The sequence below is a fragment of the Naegleria gruberi genome (assembly GCF_000004985.1).
Source record: "Naegleria gruberi genomic scaffold NAEGRscaffold_9, whole genome shotgun sequence".
NCBI classification, from domain to species: Eukaryota; Heterolobosea; class Eutetramitea; order Acrasida; family Naegleriidae; genus Naegleria; species Naegleria gruberi.
The window spans coordinates 24,185-47,857 of NW_003163318.1; the positions used below are offsets into that span (position 1 = coordinate 24,185).

Here is a 23,673-nt window from a genome sequence, read left to right on the forward strand (position 1 = left end):
AGTAACAATTAAGAGTGCCTTAATAGTAGATTTCGCTTCTTTTTTACTTCTACGAATACAACGCTTATTTACGTCTCCTTGTTGTAGATGGGCTTGTTTCAGTTCTGTTGGCATGTTGTGGAAGCACCACAAACCAGAGTACAGTTGCTCTTGAAGTTGTTGAGAGAATCATCTGTTATTCCACTCGATTAAACAAAAAGCACTTTACATCATGACTAGAATAACACCTCACAGCGATCCATTGGTATGTATTGGTGTCCGTAGTAGTAATACTCATCTCATTTCACACACACTGTATCACCTTTTTGATGTTCGCCTCATTCTCTCTCTCTTGAAACAATAGGAACTTTATCACCAAACAGCTTGTTCAATTCACTCTGGAGAAGTGCAACAAGAACATATTGACTCTCCAAAAATTAAACAACGAAAGGAAAGAATATGTTCTGGGTTGTTTTCAATGAAGATTTCCATCACGCTCATAATTTGCCTCTTGGTTATTTGTACTTCAATTTTCACATGGCTTTCATCGTATGTGGGCTCTTTGAATGCCCTGGATGCTCTCTCGATGGATGTCATTGAGAAGGTTGGTGAGAAGGTTAAGGTTTTCCTGAATGGTGAAATTAGTCCAGCTGCTTCACTTGCCAAGGTTATGGCTTCAGATTACAATAATGGATTAGTAGATAATGTTCCTCCATTGTCTTATTTATTCGATAAGAATAATATCTATTACCCATCAGCAATTGGATTGTTTTTTCCGGATCAAATTACAACCTATTTCAATTTGACAATCTTTCCAGGAGGAGTTCCAACACAGAGCTTCTCAATTTACATCAAACCAAAGGGATATATTGGTGTAGAACATTGGTATGCAAATGAAACAGATGGTTCCTTAATTGGCATGATTCAAAATCAGACAGTTCCCTTTGTCATTCCATCACTTGCCTACTGGGTCACAAGTTTCAAGTATTTCGACTTGTACAAAACCGATGCTGTGTATGGTGACCCCTATGTTGTGGTAAATTCTACTGCATGTATTTATTATTCTGTTAAATTGTACAATAGAACCTTATTAGCAAAGGGAGTGAAAAAGACAGTTGGCATTTCAAAGGTGAATGTTTCACTATTGAATATTGAAAAATATTTAAAGAAAGTAACAGTATTGGGAAGAGGTTATGTGTTAGTGTCAGAGACTACGGATTTTGTTATTGGTGGTTCAATTAATACCACAGCAGCTGATAGCAAATCTCGTGTGAAAATGTTCGAGCTGACTGAGAGAAATTCTGGCAAGCTGATGAAAGAATTGGCAGGCAAATATGGTACAATTTCAAATACACCAACAACTACTGAAATCAACAGCATGGGAATTGATTATATTGTGAAGAGAATGGACTTTGTTTTGGAAAATATGAAATGGAATTTATTTTTGGTTATTTATAAGGAAGATTTAACTAAGGTAACTAATATCAATACTGCTATTTCAGCAGGTGTTGCTGTTGCTATTCTGCTTATTGGTATCATTTTGAGTATGATTGTTGGTTATGTCATTACTCGTCCTTTGACATATTTGAAAAAGCAATTTGCCTTAATTAAGAAATTTGATTTGGAATTGGTCCAATTCAATTCCAGTTCATTCAAGGAAGTGAATAGTATTTACAAGGATCTTTTCAATATGGTGAGTTGGCTGAACGATTTCAAGTCCTTCCTTCCAGAATCCATCTTTCTTCAACTTTCTAATATTGAGGAAGAAGGAAAGCCAAAACCATCTGTTCAGGAAACCTCACATGATATGAAAAAACACGATCCACATCATAATATACATGCTACTTACAGTTCTCACTCAATAGACCATACAGCAACAGATAATTCTTCCAGTAATTCAATGAGATCACTGATTGCAAGTAAATTAGGCAAAACAGGACTATTTAAACTTGGTTTACAAATGAAGAATGTGAGTGTCATTTCAATAATGATCAATCCTGAAGGATTGGGGAATAATCCAGATACCATCACCAAAATCTTTTCCAGAATTGCCTCTGGATTATCAGCCCTCTCAAAAACATTGAAAGCAGATCTTCAAATCACCTCCATTCATGAATATCAATTATCATTTGTCGATTCTTTTTCCAAGAAGAAACCTAATCTCGTTGCTGTCGAATGTGCTATCAAGGTTTCCAAAGTACTTGATAATGTTTTGACTTGTTATTCAGAACTTGATCTTTCCCAAGGAAACCCAATATTCTCAATTGGTATCAGTTCTGGTAAGGCAAATGTTGGTAATTTGGGAACAAGTAATTTGAGATACTATTCGATTGTGGGTCCATGTTGTACAAATGCTAAAACTCTTGCTACCATTGGCTCTATTTATCATGCCAAGATTCTTGCAGATGGAAATACCATCACAGATGAAGCCAAACCATTCTTTGTGAGTAGACCAATAGATAGATTATTACTCGGGCCAAGCAGAAGTTCAGAAAAAGACATTTCGACTGTCTATGAAGTGTTTAAGGAAAATAATTATGAAAATGATGAATGGCTCTATGAATTAGAACAACAAAAGAAGAATTTAAAGTACAAGGATTTCGAAAGAGCTTTCCAAATTTTTGACTTGGTGAAGGAAAATAAGATTGAACCATCAGAAGTGATGCAAAAGTTATACGAATCGATAGATATTCTTAATGGCCATTTATTGACCAATCCAGAAGACTCTGTTGTTACTAGTCATTTGGTTAAAGTATTTGAGTATTTCACTAGAGAAGGTGTATCATCTTTTGGAGCATTACAAATGATTCTCAATTATCATACACAAGTGAACCAAAATATGAAATCTTATTCTACAAGTGGAGTGAGTGCTCAAAAGGCTAGTGACTTTGAAATAACCAATTACACCTTTAACAGCTATTAAATTAAATGTTCCAGCCAAAAACTGCGTTTGTTTTGTAAATAGGAAGAACTTACACAAAAAAAATAAAACCGAGCACTAACACCTTAACAACTACATATCCTTAATAATAGATAATGTGTCGGGGTCTTGGCGCAGTCGGTAGCGCGTAGGTCTCATAATCCTAAGGTCGTGAGTTCGATCCTCACAGACCCCAGCTTTTGCTATTTTGCTTCTAATACTGTATCTGGCACAGTGTTTGAACTAGATTGTATAGCAGAATGTAAGCTAGGATACCAATAGCTTAAACGTCTTTCTATTTTTCAGATTATAATTCAGAGTTATTGAGTTTGATATTAAGAAATGATGTATTTCAAAAAAGGAAAATTGTATTAAAATTACATGTTGAAGGATAATTGTTCCCAAGGACCAACAGCAGTTCTATTGACAACAATTTGTCCACTTGGTTCAACACAGACATAGGTATTGTGATTTGACTTCAAAGCAATTTTACCATTTCCGTGCAATTCAACAGTGAATTGTTCCCAAGGTCCAACAGCATCTCTGTTTGCAACCAACAAACCACTTGGTTCAGCACACAATAACTTACGATGAGCAGATCTGAAAACATTCTTTCCACTATGACTCTCAACAGTAAATTTTTCCCAAGGACCAATGGCATCTCTATTGGCAACCATTGAGTGATTGGATTCAGCACACAATAATTTACCATGATTATGTCTGAATGAGATGGATTGATTTGGAGCAAGGGTGAATTGGAATTGTTCCCAAGGTCCCAAAGCATCTCTATTAGCAACAACCAAACCACTTGGTTCAGCACATAAGAATTTACCATGAGCAGACTTGAAAGCAACATTGCTACCAGATTGAGCAAGTGTAAATTGTTCCCAAGGACCCAAAGCATCACGATTAGCAATAACTTGACCAGAAGGTTCAGCACAGACATACTTGCCATGAGCAGACTTGAAAGCATATTGAGAACCAGAAACGTGAATCAAAGTCAATGCTTCCCATGGTCCATTGGCATCTCTGTTGGCAACAACTTGTCCAGATGGTTCACAACAGAGGAATTTGAAATGAGCTGAACGAAGATTGGCCATCAATGTACGACCACCAGTTGTAGAACTCACTTGTGGTTGATAAGAAGTTGGTTGAGTATAAGTACTTGATGGAACAGAAGGATAAGTGGAAACATTCATAGTTGGCATGGTTGAAGTTGGAACAGTTGGATAAGTAGAAACATTCATATTTGGATATGAGTTACTAGTAACTGTGAAATTGGCATTTGGATATGTTGACACATTCATTGAACCAGTACTGTTTGGATATGAAATATTCATAGAAATTCCACCAGTTGATGATGGTACATAAGATGGATAATTTGGAGTGATGGTATTTTGTGGATATGAAGTTGTTGATGAATAAACATTTGGAGTGATGGTATTTGGTGGATATGAAGTTGGAGTTGTGGTTGAATAAACAGTTGTGGTTGTGGTAGTATTCGATGGAACTGAAGGATAACCATAACCAGTGGTGGTTGGATAAGTGGAAACGTGCATCATATTGTTATTTCCATAACTTCCATATGGTCCAGTATAGCCAGTTCCTTGATAACGCATTCCTCCACCAATAACGAAAAGATAGGCATTGATGAATTCAAACATGTTAACCTTCTTGTTATGATCACGGTCAACCATTTTGAACAAGTGTCTAATAGTTTCATTTACGAAATTAAATTATTAGAATTACTATCATCATCCATTATAACTAATAAAACTTACTTGGATTCTTCTTTTGTCAATCCAAGATTACGAACTGCCTTCTTAAATTCCTTCTTATTCAAAGTTCCGCTGTGATCCTTATCATATTGATAGTAAATCATTTGTGCTTGAGAAACAAGTTGTTGTTGTTGTCCAACAAGATGTGGAGGCTATTCATCATCAATTCATTAAATTAATTTCGATATCATCATCACGAAGAAAATAAATTTACAATTTGCGCGCCAAAAAAAACTTACGATTTGAAAACCAGCTGGAATCCAAGTTGGTTGTGTTCCGTTGACCCAAATATTCATCATCATTTTTGTGTGTGGATTTTAAAAAGATATCGAAGAAGAGGTTGGAGTTTAACAAAATTTTTTTTTGAAATTTAGATTTTTTTATTTTTTTTATGGGAATTTATTTTTGGAATTTGGGTGACTTAGATGTTTGGACGAAAGTAAGTGAAACACGTGTTGAAAAGGAAGTGAGTTAAAATAAAGTATTGGAAGCAGAGGAAGTGTAAAATGTTATCCAACACCTTATTGAATTTTGTTTCTAATAGAAAATTAATAAGTTTTCAATATTGTCTAATTTTTTAAATGCATCGAATCATTTTTCGATTTCTTGAAAGTTTACAACAACTTGTTGTAATCGTTTTAACAATTTAAAAAAAATGTTTCAACACTTAAAGGCAAACTTTCTCCATAACAAAACTTCAAAAACCGTCGGCAACAAACAATCATCCTCCCATCCATTAAATCTTCCCCGAGAATTGCTAATTGAATGTTTTTCCTATTTGGATTATTTTCATCAATTAATAATTGCAAGAGTTTGTTCCGAGTGGAGGAATATTCATCATCATGATGAGAAATTGATGAAAAAACCTGTGATCTGTGTTGATGGAAAGGATAGGGTGCTGAATTATGAATATTTGGATAAGAGAAAACATATTGGAATGATTGTTAGGAATTTATTTAGGAAATGGTTGATTGAGTGGATTGAAAATTCGAATTCTTATTGGAATGTTGGGAAAGTAGCTGAGAAATCGACATTGATTCAAACTCTGGATGTGAATGAGGGAAAATATGAAGAATTATTGCAATTTTCGAGGATTTTTGGTGATGTAAGAAAGATGCTAAATGTCAATAATCAAAATGAATCTCAGACAAGTTCAATATGGAATTTCTTTAATCAACTTGTAGGTTATTCGAAACATAACGCAGAGGAAGTGATTAATCAAGAGGAAAAACAAGTAGACGATATCAAAATTGCCATGTTTGGATCAGAAATTTCACAACTTTACCACCATATGAAAAATTCCCCAAACAAACACAAATATTTGGTTGGATGTGATTTATCCATCATTGAGTACCATTCATTGAGATCACTAACACGTTATCGATATCAAGTATTTGCAAATGCTGGATCTGACAAGTATATTGGTGTCACAAAATCCTATTTTAAGGGTTCACATTTCATAGTTTTACTTTTTGATTCAAAATCTTCGATGGAATATTTAAAAAATCTTGATTCTTTTATCACAATGTACATGGAATTGATATTTATTCAATTGAAAAGTTCCCATTCCAATCATGTTCAAAAACATGAGGCAGAACAATTTATTTATTCCAATTTTGGAGAAGCAGTTTATTTGGAAATTGATATTGAAAATAATCCTAAAAGTGTTGATGCCATTCTATCGTACACGGCATTGTTGAGTGATATTTTGATGGGTTGTAACTTGAATGGCAGTTGGAAGTATAAGAAAGGTCAATAACTTTTTATTCCCAAAGAAAACTTTCCAACTCTATAATTTTAAGATTGACTAGCCATATTTACATTGAATAGTAACTAACAAAAACAAGCGACCCTGTCAACACATGCCAAATATCAAAATCAAAGAAAAACTTATACAAACGGATAAAGTTTGGTAGAATCCACTTTCGAATTCTCCAAAAAAACATCACCAACAAAATTCCACAAGAAATACTTTACCAAATTCCTCAACAACAAACCTCAATATTGATACCACGGCTCGCTTCCAAACGCGTTTCCTTATTACCCCTGTTTAGAACCTCCTCTCCTAATTTGTGAGCAATTCCCGAATTGTAATTGGCTGACCTTCAATAGCAAAAACTTTACGAATTGATTTACAATGTCGGTACATGACTTTCCATTCATGGAGAGGCTCTTCGTTGTTTGCATTATCTAACTGGGCTTTGTTTCTCAACCTGTTTCATGGATGAAGTATTCGAAAGCAAAGAAAAAGAATCTAAAGAAACTGGCAGTGCCGGTGCATTCGTTATAATACTGGCCAATTCAAAACAAATTATCAAAACAACCAGATTCCTTTGAATCATTTCTCCAACAAGAGAATTAAAAGTTTACGAAACTAAATTAAACTCTCGTAAATATTTTCCTACAACAACTGAAATCAAATTAAATCATTAAACAACAACTACAAATATGATTCGAAGAACAAGCGACAGTACTTCTTCTTCCAACAATAATCAAAGAACAAGTCAGTCATCATCCAATAATATCCTAAACACTCCACCATCTCCAATGCTTGCCAATTCATCTTCTCTCACCAACACCAACTTTCTATCTTCTCCAAATTCAAATTCTTCCAATAATTTAATGTTGACACTCAATTCGAATACAGTTTCGAATAGCACAATGATGGCAACAAATAGTTTCAATAATAAGAGATGGGGATTGTCTCCTTCGGCTTCTTCGTTACTTTCGTTAGATTTACAAACGATGAGTCATCAGACGCCAATTCTTCATTCCTTGTTGGCCTCTCCGAATTCGAATAGTTTAAATCAGAATCATCATCAACAATACGAAACTAACTCTTCAGCTACTATTCTGCTATTGGATGAAGTTTTACTGGAAGATCATCACGAGAATGAAGATGACCAAGTTGTAAATAAGAATAACATGCGCAGTTGTACGTGTTGTGAAATGCCAATTGACCAAACAATTATAGAAAGACATGCAAAGGAAAACGACTTTTTATGTAAATACTTTTTCAAAGTGTTGCCAACTCATAAAGTTAGAATACTTACTAAACAACAAAAGGATCTCATTATGGAAGATCAATTATTAGATGATGTGTTGACTTCTGAAGAGGAAGATGACGAAAATGATTTGAATAATGAACCTAATAGTTTAGATGCTCATTATTTGAATTTGATTTCGAGTGCTATTCAGAAAGAAGTTAGTGCTCTGGAAAGACCATTAATTTTCAATCATGTGGTTACTGAACCATTTTGGAGATTATTGGAAAGTTCAATTATTTATTCACCAGATAATTGCCAAAATTCAACAGTGAATGATAATTTGGCATTATCCACGAGTCCTAACTGTCCTACTTCACCTGGTACTCTCATGATGAAGATTTATTCGAGTTCTACAACTAGTAATTATGCCAATAATTCATCACTGGTTCACATTGCTGCCAAACATAATCGAGTTGAGATTTTGGAATGGTTAAAATCATGTTGTTGTGATCAGGAGTGCAATATTGAGAATGATTCACATTCTACAATGTGTATTTCCAGACAAATCACATTGTGGAATTTGAAAGATTACAATGGGTCAACTCCACTTTTTTGTGCATGTCAAGGTTGTCCAACTTCAACAGCCAATGAAGCTGGTGTTTTCCTAATGAGCCAAATGCAAACACTCGATCCACTCTCCAAGTACATTCACCAAACTGACAATTATGGAAACTCTCCACTCTCCCTCTGCATGAGAAAGAGAGATTGGAAAATGTGTGACTTGCTCATTCTCTTTGGAGCCAGTATCGATGGAAACACTGGTGCATTTGGAGAGAGTTTACTCCACACTTCAATGAGAGATTTGGACATGTTGAGAGTTGAATTCATTGCCAAGAGAGCTCCAAAGGCCCTCCTGAAAAAGAATCAAAAAGAAGAGAATGCTCTCTTTTCATTGGTGAAAGATTTCAGATGTAATGTGAATGCAGGAAGATCATTCATATTGGGAAGTAGTGATTTCTCAACCATGTCAACGAATATAGCACAAACAAATTGTACGAGTCCAGAGAGTCCCTCCCCAACTTCACCTTACAGTGAAACTAAATCAGCATTGAGAAGTGCTGTGAATAGAGCTTTCCCTAAGGAACAGAGAATTAATTTTATTCGAATGATTCTTGAGAGTGGATCGTCAGTATTTGGTAGGGAAGTCTTTGAAAAGGCATTGAGCTTGAAGAATCAACATGGACGAAACTTTTTATTAGAATCAGTGGCTTGTGGCGACCATATTGCCACAAAAGAAATTGTAAATAGTCTTTCAATACTTTCACTAGTAGCAGAGGAATGCTGTAGTGATCCTAGAAAACTAATGGAATCAATAGTTTTCACAAATGATAGAAATTCAAAGAATATTCTTCATCTTTCGATTGAATTCGCCACGAAACGAATGAATCAACATAATAGAGAGGATTACCAAACGTGGTTGGATAGTTTCTACTTTCTCCTGTCATGGTTAGATGAGAATCTTGCATATGGTGCCTTATTTAATAGAGAATGCACTGGATTATTAAGTGGAAAGGATTCGAATGGTTTATTTCCACACCAATATCTTGAAAAGGAAGTTTCAAATAATCAGAGTGATATTAGATGGAAGAATGTTTTGGAAATTATGAAATCTTATGAATCCAAGTGGACTTTCAATTCGAAAGGTGCCCTTCCATCAAATGGACTTTCGAATAACTCAAAGAGAGGTTCAACAAGTAAGAAACAATCAATTTTCTCATTTCTTACTTCTCATCAACCCTCTGAAGAAATCATGACACCAAAGAAGATTAGGCAACTTTCCAGAAAATCAGGAAACTTCACACCAAAGAAACTTGTCACTTCTGAAGCCTTTTCGAAAGATTCGGCTTTGTTATCCGAATCTAAGGATAAGTTGGCAGCGCCACTGAAACCACATAAGGAAAGTTTCCTTACTGATCACTCTACTTTATATTCGAATAGTTCACAAAGTATAGTTTCGACTGTTAGCAATTTGAGCAGTCATTCGAATGCAACAAATTATTCTGAGCCTTCAAATAGAACTCAGAAACTCTTTTCTGGAATTATGAAAAAGTTAACAGGAAAGAATAAATCCTATCTCTATTAGAAAGTTTAAATTTTATCTTGCAATAGAGTTTCGAATAAATTTATTAGAATAGTTTAATAATTTACAATGAACTGTGAAAATAACGAGAGATATTTATGGAAATAATTGACCAATCATAAATGTACAAGGCTTGTTTCGTCATTTTCATCACCTGTCCTTTAGAATAACAAGTTTCAAATAAAAAATGGCTCAATCTCTACTTTCGAATGGTATCTTGCTTGGTTTCGTATTGAACACCATTCTTCTTTCTATTAGAATGTTTATTTGTTCAATATTAGCTGCTATCTTTCGAGTCCGAGAGAAGAATCATAAAACATTATCCGAAAGTGGACGAAACATAACACTGCTCGATTCAGAGCAAAGAGCTCAAGCTAGACTTTCGTCCTCTCCTTCCATGTCATCTCTAGATGATGTTTCCAACAACAGACCAACACCATCCTCATCATCAATTCCTAAATTAGAAGATTTACTTTCGTATAGAACTGAACAAGTTTTACGAAACGATTTGGAAAACATTTGTCCTTTCTTTCTAGTAAACGTAGCTTTCGTCATTATCTGCCAACAATTAGAACAACCAATTTGGCATTCAATTATTGCAAATTCACTCATGGGATTATTTACAACATCGAGAATTATTTATTTATTTGCCTATTTGAGGAATTTATTAATTTTGAGGAATGTGAGTTGGTTATTGGGATTTGTATTGACTATTTCATTGGCTGGTTATTCAATTTTTTGCATTATCTTTTTGGAAGATAATTTCCAAAATTAGTAATTTTTATAAATATTAAATTTGTAATTCTTAATATTTAATAATATAATTAAGAACCAATGATGGTTGCATATTTTCATGAGCTGAATTTCCACCAACTTCATTGGTTGTGAAATTGTGAGTATGATTGGCTCCTGTAAAATTATCGTCATCCTTATGAGTAGCTGGACCTCCACACCATCCTGGAGTATGGAAAACATCAGAAATTGGTCCAGATTGATGAACTATAATGTAAGGTTGTTTGTTGGCTTTTCCAGTGGTTCCTGAGTGTGAATGACTTGGTAGTTCACTAATTTGCAATTGGTGAGATTCTTCTCCAACTTTTTGAGCTAGAGTTCTATTGGAAAGTCCAGCTCCGTGACCAATTCCAACAACTGCTCTTCCCCTGAGGTCGGGAACATTGAATGAGTGAGGTCCTCCTGTACTTCCATATGCATTTCCAATAGTTTGAAACAATCGAATATAATCTGGATGACTATTCGGATAGGTGGCTCCATCACACAATAACCAACCTGCTGGTATAGTTGTTCCAGCAAATGCATTCACAATACCAACAGGAATTATAATTTGAGATTCTAAACGTGCAATTCTTTGTAATAAATCATTCAAGTTTAGTTCGTTTGTCAAATCAAATTACCAACACAACGAGCTTTTAATTGTTGCTCGAATATCACATCACTTTTTGAAATCACGATCAGAACGAAAAAGGACTTGGAGGAACAACAAAGGATTAGAAATGGGAACGTTGTAATTAAATTGTTACTAGAATTCTCTCAGAAGAAAGTTGATTAGAAGTAAAAGTTCCTTTCAGAGCTACAAGAAAATTACCAATCAAGCTGATATTCAATATTTATAATGACTCACCAGTCAATTGAAAAGCAAATCCAAGCTCCATTTCTTGCTGTAAATTCTCTTCTTGGTTTCTTCATGGTATTAATTAACCGTAGAAGAATTGCCAATTTGAGCTATTGTACAAGATGTGAGTGTTAACAACTTGGTAGCTTTTCAACATTGCACAACAAATTTTTGTACGGTGCGAATCGAATAGATGGATAATTAAATAGTACCTCAAAGTTTTTGTGAATTATATAATTCTAGCAAAGCACGACTAGATTGGAACTTTGAAAGTGATTTCATGTCAATGGTCTCTTCCCATAAAATACAACTAACAATCTAATTGGGTGAAAAATTGGTTGACTTTGTAATCTGCAAACTTTGAAGAACTTTATTTTCAATTTTGATTGGCTAGTTCCTTTGTAAAACATGAATGAACACTCAATCTCAAAATAAGCTTCCACTTTTTATTCGAAATAGTGATGTTTATGGTAATTTCACACTAATCTCACTAATGGCCTTTTAAGCGCGCCATTCACACACTTTCGTCCAGAATATTCGAAACAAAAAAAATGTTGAACAAGCTATCTATTTTTCAATATTTACTATTGTCAATTGTGTTTTTCACAACTAGTTACATGTGTCTTTCAACACATGCCAGTTCAGTTGCACCTTTCGTTGGTGTTTCCTCATTTGCTGGCAGTTTCTCTATTGGTGATGGTTTACCAGCTGCTGAAACTAAAGTTGAAAATGTTTATGCCTTGACAATCAATTCCAAAACTGGTGATCTTTACTTGACTGATAACAATAGAGTTCGTAAAGTTTCGTCCACTAACAATATCATGTCCACATTCGCTGGAACAAACAACCAAGTTAATCCTGAAGATGGTCAACCAGCTGTTAATACACCACTTGCAGAACCAAGAGGATTAGAAATTAGCTCAAATGGTGAGGTTTACATTGCAGATTATTCCACATGCAAGATTAAAAAAGTTTCCTCTCAAGGAATTATGACAACCATTGCAGGAACAGGTCCAGGACAAAACAATGATAGAAGATTAGTTTCAGTTTATACTGGAGATGGAGCTTTTGCTAATGAAACTCAATTGTCATTCCCTCAAGCAATTGCTTTCCATCCAATTACTGGTGAATTACACATAGCCGAAACTCAAAGTTACAAAATTAGAAAGATTACTTTAGAGGGTAGAATTGCAACAGTTGTTGGAAGTGGACAAAAAGGTCAAGAATCACCAGATGGTGTTTTGGCTGTCAATGCAATTATTGGAGCTCCAGGAAATATCATCTTTGATTCGATTGGAAATATGTATCTATCCGATAGATCATTTCACAAAGTTAGAAAGGTCCTTACCAATGGTACCATTGTTACAATTGCTGGAAATGGTATGAGTGCCTATAATGGTGATGGTATCTTGGCTGTTTCTGCTTCACTTTTCAGACCAAGTGGATTGGCCCTTAGCTCCACAGGTGAGCTCTATATTGCCGAAAGTTATGGTCATAGAATTCGTAAAGTCTTGACAAATGGTACAATTATTACTATTGCTGGAACTGGAGTTGCTGGTTATGAAGGAGATGGAGGTTTAGCTGTAAATGCTCTCTTGGATGCACCAGAATCAATCTTTTTGAGTTCTGATAATTATCTCTTGATTTCTGATTTTGGAAATAAGAGAATTCGTAAAATTTCTCTATTGGATGGAACTATTTCAACTATTGCAGGAGATGGTTTGGGAGATGGAAAAGCTGCCTCAGTTTATGGTATTTTGAGATATCCAATTGATGTTAAAAAGGGACCAAATGGAATTCTGATTGCAGATTCTGGTAATGCGAGAGTGAGAAGTGTTTCTAATGGTGGAATTATTTCAACCATTGCAGGTTCAGGTACAAATGGTAACCCACAACTTAGAGCCCTCAGAGAGCTTGCTACAAAGGCAAAGTTCGGTACTACTTATGCAATTACAACAAGATCAGATAATGGTGATGTCTATGTGATAGATGATACCAATAACAAAATTTTCAAAATTTCTAACCAAGATGGTTCAATTACAGCAATTATTGGTGATGGCAATTATGGATTTACAGAGGATGGAAGTATTGCAGAGGGTTCATCAGTTGGAGGTTTAAGTGGTGTTGCACTCAATTCATTGGGTGAGGTCATCTTTACAGAGTCCAATAGAATTCGTAAAATTTTGACAAATGGTACACTTGTTACCATTTCAGGATATGGAAATCTTCAAGATTCAGGTCAAGGATTTAGTGGAGATGGAGATTTGGCTCAATATGCTTCCCTTTCTTCTCCAGGTCGTTTATTCATCCACTCAGATGACATTTACTTTGCCGATCAAGACAATTACAGATTCCGTAAGATCTTTGCTAATGGTACAATCACAACTATTGCAGGAACAGGATATGGAGATTATGGAGCTGATGATATTTTGGCCACAGAAACATATCTTGCAAGACCAACAGATATTGCCATGAATTCGAAAGGAGAATTAATCATTTCTGACGCTAAAAGAATTAGAAAAATTGACTTGAATGGAATAATTGTTACTCTGGCTGGAAGTAACGTTGCTGGTTTTTCAGGAGATGGTGGTCCAGCTGCTGATGCAACCTTTGGAACTTTGGGAGGAATCTATCTTGATTCGAATGATGATATTTATGTTAGTGATCCTGATAATCATAGAATTAGAAAGATTTCCCTCATGTGCCCAACCGATTATGCATTGAATGGTAGTGAGTGTATTCCAGTATGTTTTGGAGTTGTTAGCAATGATCCATCAGTTTGTTCTGGTAAGGGTTCATGTACTCAAAACAATACTTGTCAATGCTCACCTTCCTATTATGGAGCCAATTGTGATTCCTTCAATTGTTCTGGAATTTCCTCCAATTCAACACTTGTTTGTTCTTCCCATGGTGTTTGCTCTTCTCCAGATACTTGCAATTGTGAAAATGGATATTATGGAAAGAATTGTGAATCATTTAATTGTTTTGGTGTCAATTCTCAAAATTCCACTAACGTTTGCTCAGCACAAGGAAATTGCACATCTCCAGATAAGTGTAATTGTAAGACTGGATATTTGGGAAGTAATTGTGAAATGTTCAATTGTTTTGGTGTCAATTCTCAAAATTCCTCCAATGTTTGTTCATCACAAGGAAATTGCACATCTCCAGATAAGTGTAATTGTAAGACTGGATATTTTGGAAGTAATTGCGAATCATTTAATTGTAAGGGTATTAAGAATAGTGATTCGAGTGTTTGTTCATCTAGAGGTCAATGTATTTCACCAGATAATTGTAAATGTACTACAGTTAATAGTTATGGAGTGAATTGTGAATTCATTGTCGAAGGAAAGATTTCAAATATCACAGCTACAAAATCCAATGCTAGATTGAATGATGGTTCTTCAATTAAGACTCCTTATATGTTGTTGGTTACAACTTTGTCAATTATCATCATGTCAATTTTCTTGATTCTTTAATTCATATTCTAAACAAGATTGTAATAAACTTGAAATTAGTAAAATACTTGCAAGTCTCAACTTGGCAACAAATTAGTTAATCCAAAACCCTTTAGAGAAATATAAATGATTGTTTATTTACATTGAAATATCTCTAGTCTTATCTTCATCCTTGGTTCCACTTTGATCCTTAACTGGAATTCCTAAAAATCTTCTCACTCCAGGCAATCTCAATGTATAAATTTGAAGCATTGAGAAAATATTCGAAGTGATCCAATAAACAAACACTCCACTTGGTAAGGCACCAGTAATTGGCACCATGACAGCTGCAACAAATCTCATAACACTTCTTACTTGTCTCATTGTCTCAGTTCTGCATTATTTCACATGAACATTTCACAATATTCCAATTATTTCAAATATAGAATACATTAGCTTCCATATTGTAATGATAAAAACTCACCTTGGCTCAGCAGCTCCCATTTCCACACTAATCAACCAAGTGACTGCACTAATCACTGGCAAGGTAGCTGTAGGATCAACACTCGACAAGTCATCAAACCACCACAAACCACCTGTTCCTCTACATTCTGGATCGTGAAGGCAAATTCTTTCAACACTGACGAAAACTGATAAAAACATTGGAGCCATGATGAGTGGTGAGATAATGTTGAGGAGAGGATGGCATTTGTTTTCTTTCATGGTTTCTTGGAATTCAACAGCAGCTTGTACCTTTTCTTCTTCAGATGCAGTTTTACTTGCCATAATTTCTGACTTTTCGAATAGAATTGGACGAACTTGATCAAGACGAGCACTATTTCTCGTAAGACCAATGTTAAGAGGAAGAACCAGACAACGGAATAGAATGGTTGTTGCCATAATAGCTCCATACCATGGTAATCCTGCAATAAAAGTTCAATATTTTTGTAAACTATTAAATGAATTGCTTACCGATCATATCATGCAAATATTGAAGCAAATCCTGAATAGCATTAATATGAGGCATAGTATGTGGCAAATGTCCTCCCACAAATAATTCATGTTCCTCACCAAAAGTCAATGGTGGATGATATTCATGTTGAGGAGTTTCATGAATTAATTGTAATCCTCTAAACAGATCGTCATCAGTTTCCATAACAGGAGCTCCTGTATTATTATCTATTGCAGTAGAACCAGTAGGTGGTGTTGTTAAAGATGGATCAACAACCATGGATGGTAGGATGTTTGTAGAATTGGTTGTGGTAGACTCGACGGATGAGGTGGATCCACCTTTCAATCCCTTGAACCAATTCAACAAGGTTGAATAATTTCTGTGCTGAGTTGCATTCATTCCTCCCCCAGAGAAACCATTCTTCATCATCATGCTACTACTCATCAAATGATTATTACCATTCTTGGAAAATTGCATTGCCAATGATGATGATGAAACAGTAGCCTTGCATTGAACATTTCGCATCAATCCACCCTCTCTACCAATACCCCCATTCAAATGACTCATACACTTCTTGATAACACGTCTCGACATTTTTTTGTAAATTGTTGCTCCAAGTTAAGGTAATTTGTTGGAATGATTTTCTATTGGGTGATGATAAAGGTCGCGAAACAAAGGAATCCAATATCCAGAGGATAATAATCTTACCTTGTTCCATCATCATGCAACAAACTTTGTGGCACAACACTCGATGAAAAACAGTACAAAATTGCAGCTAAATCTCTTCTACTGCATAGATTCTCGGGATGATGGGTTCGATATCGATAGTGAATGTGACTAAATAATACATGTTATCGGGCAGTGAATCTATCATTGTCTCTTTGCTTGTTTCTTTTTTGGAGATTTGGTCAAAAAGTTCTCAAAAGTTGGAATGGCGTTAGTTTAGACATGAAAGGAAATTATTACGCAAACAAAATGTCAGTTGCGGCACAACAATTGATGGAATGTTGTGCAAGGGATGCATTGCCACATCATTATTTGGATCACATTGTGGACGACGCAACAATTTTTCATATGGATAATGATGATGAGAAACAGTTGATGATGAATTTTCATATTAATATGGAAGAAGCAGAATTGAAATTAATATTGAATAGAAATTAATTTATTGAATATTTATTTGGAAAGTGTTGATGTTGATGATTGGGATTTGAGATTTTGTGCTGCATTTCTCTTTAGTATTTGGCGTGCTCGCCACGAAGCCTTGATCTTACTCCAATGATTCACTTTGAATGAGAAAAAGATGAATAAATTGGAAGTTACTGGTGAAGTCAAGTGCATAATAACCTATTTATTCATCATCAGTTAGGATTTTTCAATATATTGCTACTAAACTTACTTGAATGAATGGATGAGTGAAAGGACTGGTCATTGTATGTGGAGGCAATTTTTAAAAAATTTTGAAATGATAATGCCGATTTTGGCGCCAAATTTGGAAATGGTCGACGTATCCCAACATTTGAGAGATCTAAGAATAAAAAATCAATTAAAAATATTTTTACATGCTGCATGAGATTAAAAACGGGTTGAAACATGCATGTTGGGCTTTGATGACTTTAGGAGAACTGTTTTACCTTAATGATGAGCACCAACTGGATGATGTTTAAATGATTTGAATTTTAAATAAAAAAAATGGAATTAAAATTATTAAAAAAAAATGGTGATGATTGCTGCCAGTTTTATTGGACCAAATCTTTCGAATGATGAAGAGAATGATTCTGTTGGAAAGTAAACTTTTTTTTCCGCAGTGTCTTGAGCATTTCAACCCGATGAACAACTAAATTCATGATCTTCGGTGAATACCTACAGAGATATTCGTCATATTATTACACTCAATGGACACATTCAAATCATTTACATTTGCAATGATCGTTTAGACCATTGAATATTTGCTTGATTGATGTTATTTTTCAAGGAGTATCAACACAAACCTTATATTAATTAATATCTGTATTGTGGTCATGTTGTTTTGTTGTTTTGGTTGACTTGCAAAAAATTCCATTTCAAGTTCAAGGACTCAAATTTGTTCTAGCCACTTTCCAAATTTTTTCACAGTATCTGATAATGTAGAGCTCCTTTGTAAGGGTCTTGCCAGCTATAATTGGAAATTATTAAAGCGAGAGGTGAAAGCATGGTTGGTTCGCAACAGATTAACACGCAGGGTTTGCCTTAAAAACGCCCTATTAAGGAAAGCCACCTTTTGTGAAGCTTGTCTCTATACTGAAATTCTTCTTTTTTGTCATTGCGTTTTAGGAACACTTGCTGGGAACTTTTTCTCTACTGGTTTAGCGCCACCTTCCAACGTTATAAGCCTTAATTCAAACCAAAAAAAAACAGCCAACATCAACGCTTACCATCTATTAATGGTTATTTTTTCACGATAAGCGATAAAAACAACAACAATAATAAACCAAAAATTATAGCAGCAATCAATACATCATCATCTCAGATGACCACTCATTCCTTGGGAAGTAATGGAAGCTATGCTGTTGAGGTTGATGATCACACACCGAATATATCGGCCTCAATAGGGTTGGCCGGTATGCCAAGAGGATCAGCCTCAGTACTTTCAGCAGATAATCAAACTTCACTCACAGCTGGAGCAGCAGCTTCACTGTTAAACGACGGCGCCTCTATGTGGAATTCATTCGAGGAGAGTGCCACTAACTTTATGTTAAATATTTACGAGAAGACAAAAATTCACCAAACAAATTGGTATAACTTTACCTATAACCTAGTATTGTACATTTATCTCCTTTGGACAATGATGTTTCTTCCCGGATTGGCAGACGAAGAATATAATTGGGGAGAATATTCGCATTGGATCTTTAAGGCAGCAAATTATCCAGTTTCTCTATCCCTAAACTTGGTTTCGTATGAAGTCATTATTGTGATATTTTGCTGTTTTGTCCTTCTAATATGTGTCTACTTTATTCTGTTTTTTGTTGGCTATAGGGCAAGCTTACTAGCAAACAAGCACTGGAAAAAGATCAAGCTTGCCATAAGAATCATTCATGGATTTCTCACACTTACTTCCTTAATTTATACCTATGTGTTTGGTGCCTTTATAGATTGCAATTATGGAACCTCTGTAAATTTAGATGGTTATGATAGACCTGTTGAAGTATTGAGGAGGCACCCAACCATTGCCTGCAGTGGTGCAGTTAATTCAACTCTCATTTCTGTCGGTTCTATATTCTTCATGTTACTACTTGTTATTCAGTTGATCTCTGTTTTAACAATGTCGGAGGATAATCCGAGTGGCAAGAATGCCTTTGCAACAGACAAGGTCTACTACTTGTTTCCATTCATTGCAACACAATGCATTTACATTATACTAGTTTGTGCAATACCTCCAACCTATAACTATGTCAAGCCGGTTATTTACCTTGCCTTATGTATTCTACATGTGCCCTACCATTTGTGGTTGTTACCTTATTTTAAAAGAGTGGAGAATACTCTCTTCTTTGGCTTTGTTGGTGCCAGATTGGGAGGAGCTGTTGGTTTTCTGGTCTCTAGCTTGGTCTCTACTGATGATTCAAATTGGACTCTTGGTTTGGGCATGATGGGTCTCACGATTGGCCTTATGCTTGTATGCTTTGTAGTTTTTGTTGTTGCAGCAGAGATTTATATTGGTATTCTATACAGTTCTATCAGAAGAGGTGTTATTCAAACTATTAAGGTTTCGGTTGATTTTAGTCAAGCCCAAACAGTCAGATCCTCCATCGAAAGAGAAGCATCTGGTCTCTATCAAAAATTTGAAAAGGATGGTAAACTGAGAGCCTTCAACCTCTTCTTGAAATTCTCAATGAGATCAGGTAGAAAGGCTTTTGGAGATTTTCAACTTTCTGATGTTGAAATTGCTCTTGCTTTGATTAAGGGTGTTTCATCTCAAAAGTGTGCCAATAATGTTGATATTCTGATTACCTCAGCGTTGGTTGTAGCTTACTTTTTACCAAACTTCACCAGTGTCATACTGGCAGGTGGTATTGTCAGAAAGGTTGCCAAGCTCAAGTCCAATCCATTGAAAAAGTACATTATTACCCAAAGAACAAAGGAAATTGAATTCCTCAGTGGAGAAGACTTGTCTGGTAAGAACATTATGGAAATTAAGAATATTATTGGAAGACTGGAAAAGAAGCAAGAATTGGTTCTCCTTCTTCACAAATCATTCTGGAAGGAAATGATCAATGAATCTTTAGAAATTACCAAGATTGAAACAATCAACAGAAAGATTGCTGAATTGGTGCACTCTTGTCAAAGCTCTTATGATATTCTCATATCCAATTACAACAATGAAAAGTCAGTGATTAGATCATATGCCAGATTTGTTGAAGACTACAAGTTTGATCCAGAAAAAGCTCAAGAAATGTACCACGAAGCAAACATTATTGAAGAGGAAGAAGCTGTCAATAGAAGACATCAATTATCAAAAACCTTAAAGAACAAGTATACATCCAATCGTGTAGTGCCACTTCCAAATCAATTCTCTGTAGCCTCTAATATTAGGGGAGGTGGTGGTGGTTTTGAAAGTGAAGATGAAGATAAGGGATACTTTGAAAAGATCGACATGAACAAGCAAGGCCACTCTTCTGACTCTAGATTAGATGACATGGACTTTGAAAATGAAAAGTTTGAAGGTGTAGAGGAAAACGCAGCCACAGCACAACAAAAGAAGGAATTTCTCTTTAGAACTGCACTTTCATCTTCCATGTATAATAAGCCTCAATTTATTACCTTTGTTGTTTTTGCTTCAGTTTCATTGATCATACTAACAATTGGTCTTATCCTTGGATTGGTGTTCTCTACTGGTGTAACATCTGATATTGCTCTTTCAAATGATGTGTGTATTCCTGCTTCTGTTCCTCTCTCAGTTCTTATGTACATTAGAAAAAAGCAATTGCACGATAATATTAAGGAATACTCAATGTCATGGAATACAGAAAACACAGCCAGAGTAGATAAGCAATGTAACAAGCTCTCAAATCTGTATTCTATTGGTATGAATACTTTCTCTGAATCAGTCCGATCTGACTATACTAGAGGCACCAGATTACTCAAACAACCTGTGTTGATTTATTCCTCAACAAATACTTCAGAATACACTGGTTACTCTACATCCAGAAATTCGACTATTGCAGAAATTACAAAAGCATTGGTAAAAATGTGTAGTGCCTATGATAACTACTCAGAGGAAAGATATAAGCAAACAGTATCTGATTACAATTTTATGTTCCTTTATCAAAACAGAATAAGTTTTTCCTCATCTTATGAAAGCTTTTGCTCTGAATATCTGGACAGAAATGGAGAAAAATCCTCAACATACAGAACTATCTTTTTAATCTATTACATTTCCACAACAGCTTTATATATTCTTAGTGCCTTCTCAGTGATTGCATTCACTAGATACCACCTTACCTCACTGAATGATTCTATCAAGTTGATAGGAAGTTCAATTTCAAAAGATAAGGTTGGTAAAATCTATCACAAGTTGGAAGGTAAAGTTGAGGAAGATCTACAAATAGGTTCAGATGGATTCTTTTCCATGTTTGTTAAACCAAATAACTCTATTTCTATAATGGTTATTTTTATGATTTGTATTACAGCCATTTGCGTCACCTTGTTCTTTATTGAAACGATCATTAATTCAAACAATTCCTCCATGGCCATTCAAAATATTCAATTCAGTGTAAATATTATGATGACTGCCCACAGAGTTGGTCTCAGATTGGGAGAACTTTTCATTTTCAAATCTAAATTCCCTTCGACTCCTATGAATGATAGGCATTTAACTACAGATGATGAATTAGCACAATTCCACAAAGACAATAAGAACCTAGCAAGCTTGATGCAGAGCTCGTGGTACTCTTTACTTTTTGGTACATCAGATAATGATAACGATAAGTTATTTGGAAAATATCCAGATATTGATCAACTTATTCAAGGAACCTGCAAGAGTACATCAAACACAACATCCAATAGTACAACGTGTGTTGGTTTGGATGATTTGGTTTCATATTTGACAAGTTCTTCAGCCCTCTTTAATGAGGATGTCTTCTATGCCAGTTCTACCTTTAACCAATCAGATTTATTCACACGTATGGAATCCATCTATTCTGATGTAGATTTACTTGCCCAAAAGCTCGAAAGTTTGATTCAAATTTATTCCAAGTACAATTCTGTTCCTTCAATCACTATCACAATTGTTTTTGGAATATTGGGATATGCTTCATTGGTAACCGCTATTTGGTTCACTTCAAGATCTATGACATCTTTCTGGAGAGAATATCAACAATTAAGAATGATGTTGAGCTACTTTACACCTGAAGTATTGGAAGAGAATGAACAACTCAAGAACTTTGTTCTCTTCAAGTCATTGCCAGGTAGATTATCTGAACTATTCAAGAGTAAGAAATCATCAGGTGACACCTCCAACAATGAAGACTCACATGTTAAAAGTATTCTTGAAGCTGCTGTAGATGGAGCTGTATTGTGTAATTCTCAATGTGAAGTTACCATTTTCAATCCTTCTGCTGAAAGATCATTTGGTTTCAAGAAGAGTGATATTATGGGTTTACCTATATACACACTCTTTGATGAATCAAGCCACACCAAGATGAGAAAGATCATATCTGGTATGTTAGCAAAGAGTGGTAATGATGGTGAGTCTATTGAGGTTGAATGTGTTCGTAAGAATCAAACAAAATTCCCAGCCAAGATTAATATCTTTTCAAGTAAGATTGGTTCTGACACTGTAATTGTCTCCTTTATTAAGGATATTACTCCTGAAAAGAAGCAAAATATGCTGTTGGAAGAAGAAAAGAAGAAATCAGATTCACTCTTGTTGAACATTTTACCAGAAGCTGTAGGTGTTCGTCTTAAGAGTGGTGAAACTTTTATTGCCGAAAAGTTCAATGATGTCACTTGTTTCTTCAGTGATATGGTTGGTTTTACAAGTATTTCATCCAATATGAGTCCAACTGATCTAGTTAAAATGTTAAATACTATTGTCAATGGATTCGACTCACTTACAGACACTTTCCATTTGGAAAAGATTAAGACAATTGGTGATGCCTATTTTTGTGTAGGTGGTATTCACGGTTCTGCAACTTCGGATCACCCTGAAAGAGTTCTTCGTTTTGCCATGGCCACATTCGCTGTAGTTCATGACTACAACCTTGAAAATTTGGCCAATAAGGAAAATTCAAATCCAAGTCTCCTTAATATACGCATAGGAATTAATACTGGTAGTGTTGTCGGTGGTGTTATTGGTACAAAGAAGTTTGCCTATGATATGTGGGGTGATACTATCAATGTTGCAAGTAGAATGGAATCCACATCCTTGCCAGGAAGAATTCAAGTTTCCAGATCTACCTATGAAAGAGTATATGATATGGGTTATGAATTTGAGGAACGTAGAATTGAAGTTAAGGGTAAAGGAAGCACTCAAACCTACATGCTCAACAATATGTATCACAAGAATCCATTGGATGCAAATGGTTTCTCTAATGTTAATAATGTTGTTGTTACTGCTTCTGCTGCTGTTTCATTACCACCACAACCTTCCCAAGGCAATAACAGTACAAACAATCTTAACAATAATAGCATGGCCTACAATAACCAAACAAGTAATAATGGAAGTGGAGATCATTTGGAAGAATCAGATGATGATGACGATTTGAGAAGATCATCCAATAATGTAGTTGTTCTTGGCCGCAATAGGAATCCACCAAGTCATACAAGCCACACAAGTAGTGTAGATGATATCTTGATGGAATAAACTTTAAGAACAG

General features: G+C 35.2%; 8 protein-coding genes and 1 non-coding gene across 9 annotated transcripts; 6 read left to right on the top strand and 3 right to left on the bottom strand.

The window, feature by feature from the left end:
• Positions 1 to 565: 565 nt before the first annotated feature.
• Positions 566 to 2,902, top strand: NAEGRDRAFT_64087 (uncharacterized protein; the record flags this gene model as incomplete). Its single annotated transcript, XM_002680353.1, has 1 exon — positions 566 to 2,902. The coding sequence occupies one exon, from the start codon at positions 566 to 568 to the stop codon at positions 2,900 to 2,902; it is 2,337 nt and encodes a 778-aa protein (XP_002680399.1).
• Positions 2,903 to 3,022: 120 nt separating this feature from the next.
• On the top strand, positions 3,023 to 3,095 carry NAEGRDRAFT_t135. The gene has a single exon. It is a non-coding gene; the product is annotated as a tRNA-Met (tRNA).
• Positions 3,096 to 3,227: 132 nt separating this feature from the next.
• NAEGRDRAFT_78657 (fascin domain-containing protein) lies at positions 3,228 to 5,021 on the bottom strand. The gene is made up of 3 exons (XM_002680501.1): positions 4,917 to 5,021; positions 4,681 to 4,829; positions 3,228 to 4,609 (listed from the first exon to the last, which is right to left on the bottom strand). Exons 1-3 carry the CDS (start codon positions 4,977 to 4,979, stop codon positions 3,277 to 3,279), a joined length of 1,545 nt encoding a protein of 514 aa, XP_002680547.1. The 5' UTR covers positions 4,980 to 5,021; the 3' UTR covers positions 3,228 to 3,276.
• Positions 5,022 to 5,533: 512 nt separating this feature from the next.
• Positions 5,534 to 6,436, top strand: NAEGRDRAFT_64089 (uncharacterized protein; the record flags this gene model as incomplete). The annotated part of the gene is made up of 1 exon (XM_002680354.1): positions 5,534 to 6,436. The coding sequence occupies one exon, from the start codon at positions 5,534 to 5,536 to the stop codon at positions 6,434 to 6,436; it is 903 nt and encodes a 300-aa protein (XP_002680400.1).
• A 689-nt stretch (positions 6,437 to 7,125) lies between these two features.
• On the top strand, positions 7,126 to 9,865 carry NAEGRDRAFT_78658 (ankyrin repeat domain-containing protein; the record flags this gene model as incomplete). Its single annotated transcript, XM_002680355.1, has 1 exon — positions 7,126 to 9,865. The coding sequence occupies one exon, from the start codon at positions 7,126 to 7,128 to the stop codon at positions 9,805 to 9,807; it is 2,682 nt and encodes an 893-aa protein (XP_002680401.1). The 3' UTR covers positions 9,808 to 9,865.
• A 558-nt stretch (positions 9,866 to 10,423) lies between these two features.
• NAEGRDRAFT_78660 (microcystin-dependent protein) lies at positions 10,424 to 11,474 on the bottom strand (the record flags this gene model as incomplete). The annotated part of the gene is made up of 2 exons (XM_002680502.1): positions 10,424 to 11,154; positions 11,444 to 11,474. 2 exons carry the CDS (start codon positions 11,472 to 11,474, stop codon positions 10,610 to 10,612), a joined length of 576 nt encoding a protein of 191 aa, XP_002680548.1. The 3' UTR covers positions 10,424 to 10,609.
• A 511-nt stretch (positions 11,475 to 11,985) lies between these two features.
• NAEGRDRAFT_64093 (uncharacterized protein) lies at positions 11,986 to 14,910 on the top strand (the record flags this gene model as incomplete). The annotated part of the gene is made up of 1 exon (XM_002680356.1): positions 11,986 to 14,910. One exon carries the CDS (start codon positions 11,986 to 11,988, stop codon positions 14,908 to 14,910), a length of 2,925 nt encoding a protein of 974 aa, XP_002680402.1.
• Positions 14,911 to 15,027: 117 nt separating this feature from the next.
• On the bottom strand, positions 15,028 to 15,798 carry NAEGRDRAFT_31420 (uncharacterized protein; the record flags this gene model as incomplete). Its single annotated transcript, XM_002680503.1, has 2 exons — positions 15,028 to 15,262; positions 15,353 to 15,798. Coding segments are annotated over 2 exons (681 nt in total), but the record flags the coding sequence as incomplete, so codon positions are not given.
• Positions 15,799 to 18,329: 2,531 nt separating this feature from the next.
• NAEGRDRAFT_64095 (uncharacterized protein) lies at positions 18,330 to 23,660 on the top strand (the record flags this gene model as incomplete). Its single annotated transcript, XM_002680357.1, has 1 exon — positions 18,330 to 23,660. One exon carries the CDS (start codon positions 18,330 to 18,332, stop codon positions 23,658 to 23,660), a length of 5,331 nt encoding a protein of 1,776 aa, XP_002680403.1.
• Positions 23,661 to 23,673: the final 13 nt, after the last annotated feature.

Excerpts from the sequence above, each read along its gene's own strand:
- NAEGRDRAFT_78657 (XM_002680501.1), bottom strand. The coding sequence starts at position 4,979 with ATGATGATGAATATTTGGGTCAACGGAACACAACCAACTTGGATTCCA. Across the intron at positions 4,830-4,916 it reads TTCCAGCTGGTTTTCAAATC|CCTCCACATCTTGTTGGACA; the intron begins GTAAGTTTTTTT and ends GATGATGAATAG. Across the intron at positions 4,610-4,680 it reads TTGACAAAAGAAGAATCCAA|ACACTTGTTCAAAATGGTTG; the intron begins GTAAGTTTTATT and ends TGAAACTATTAG.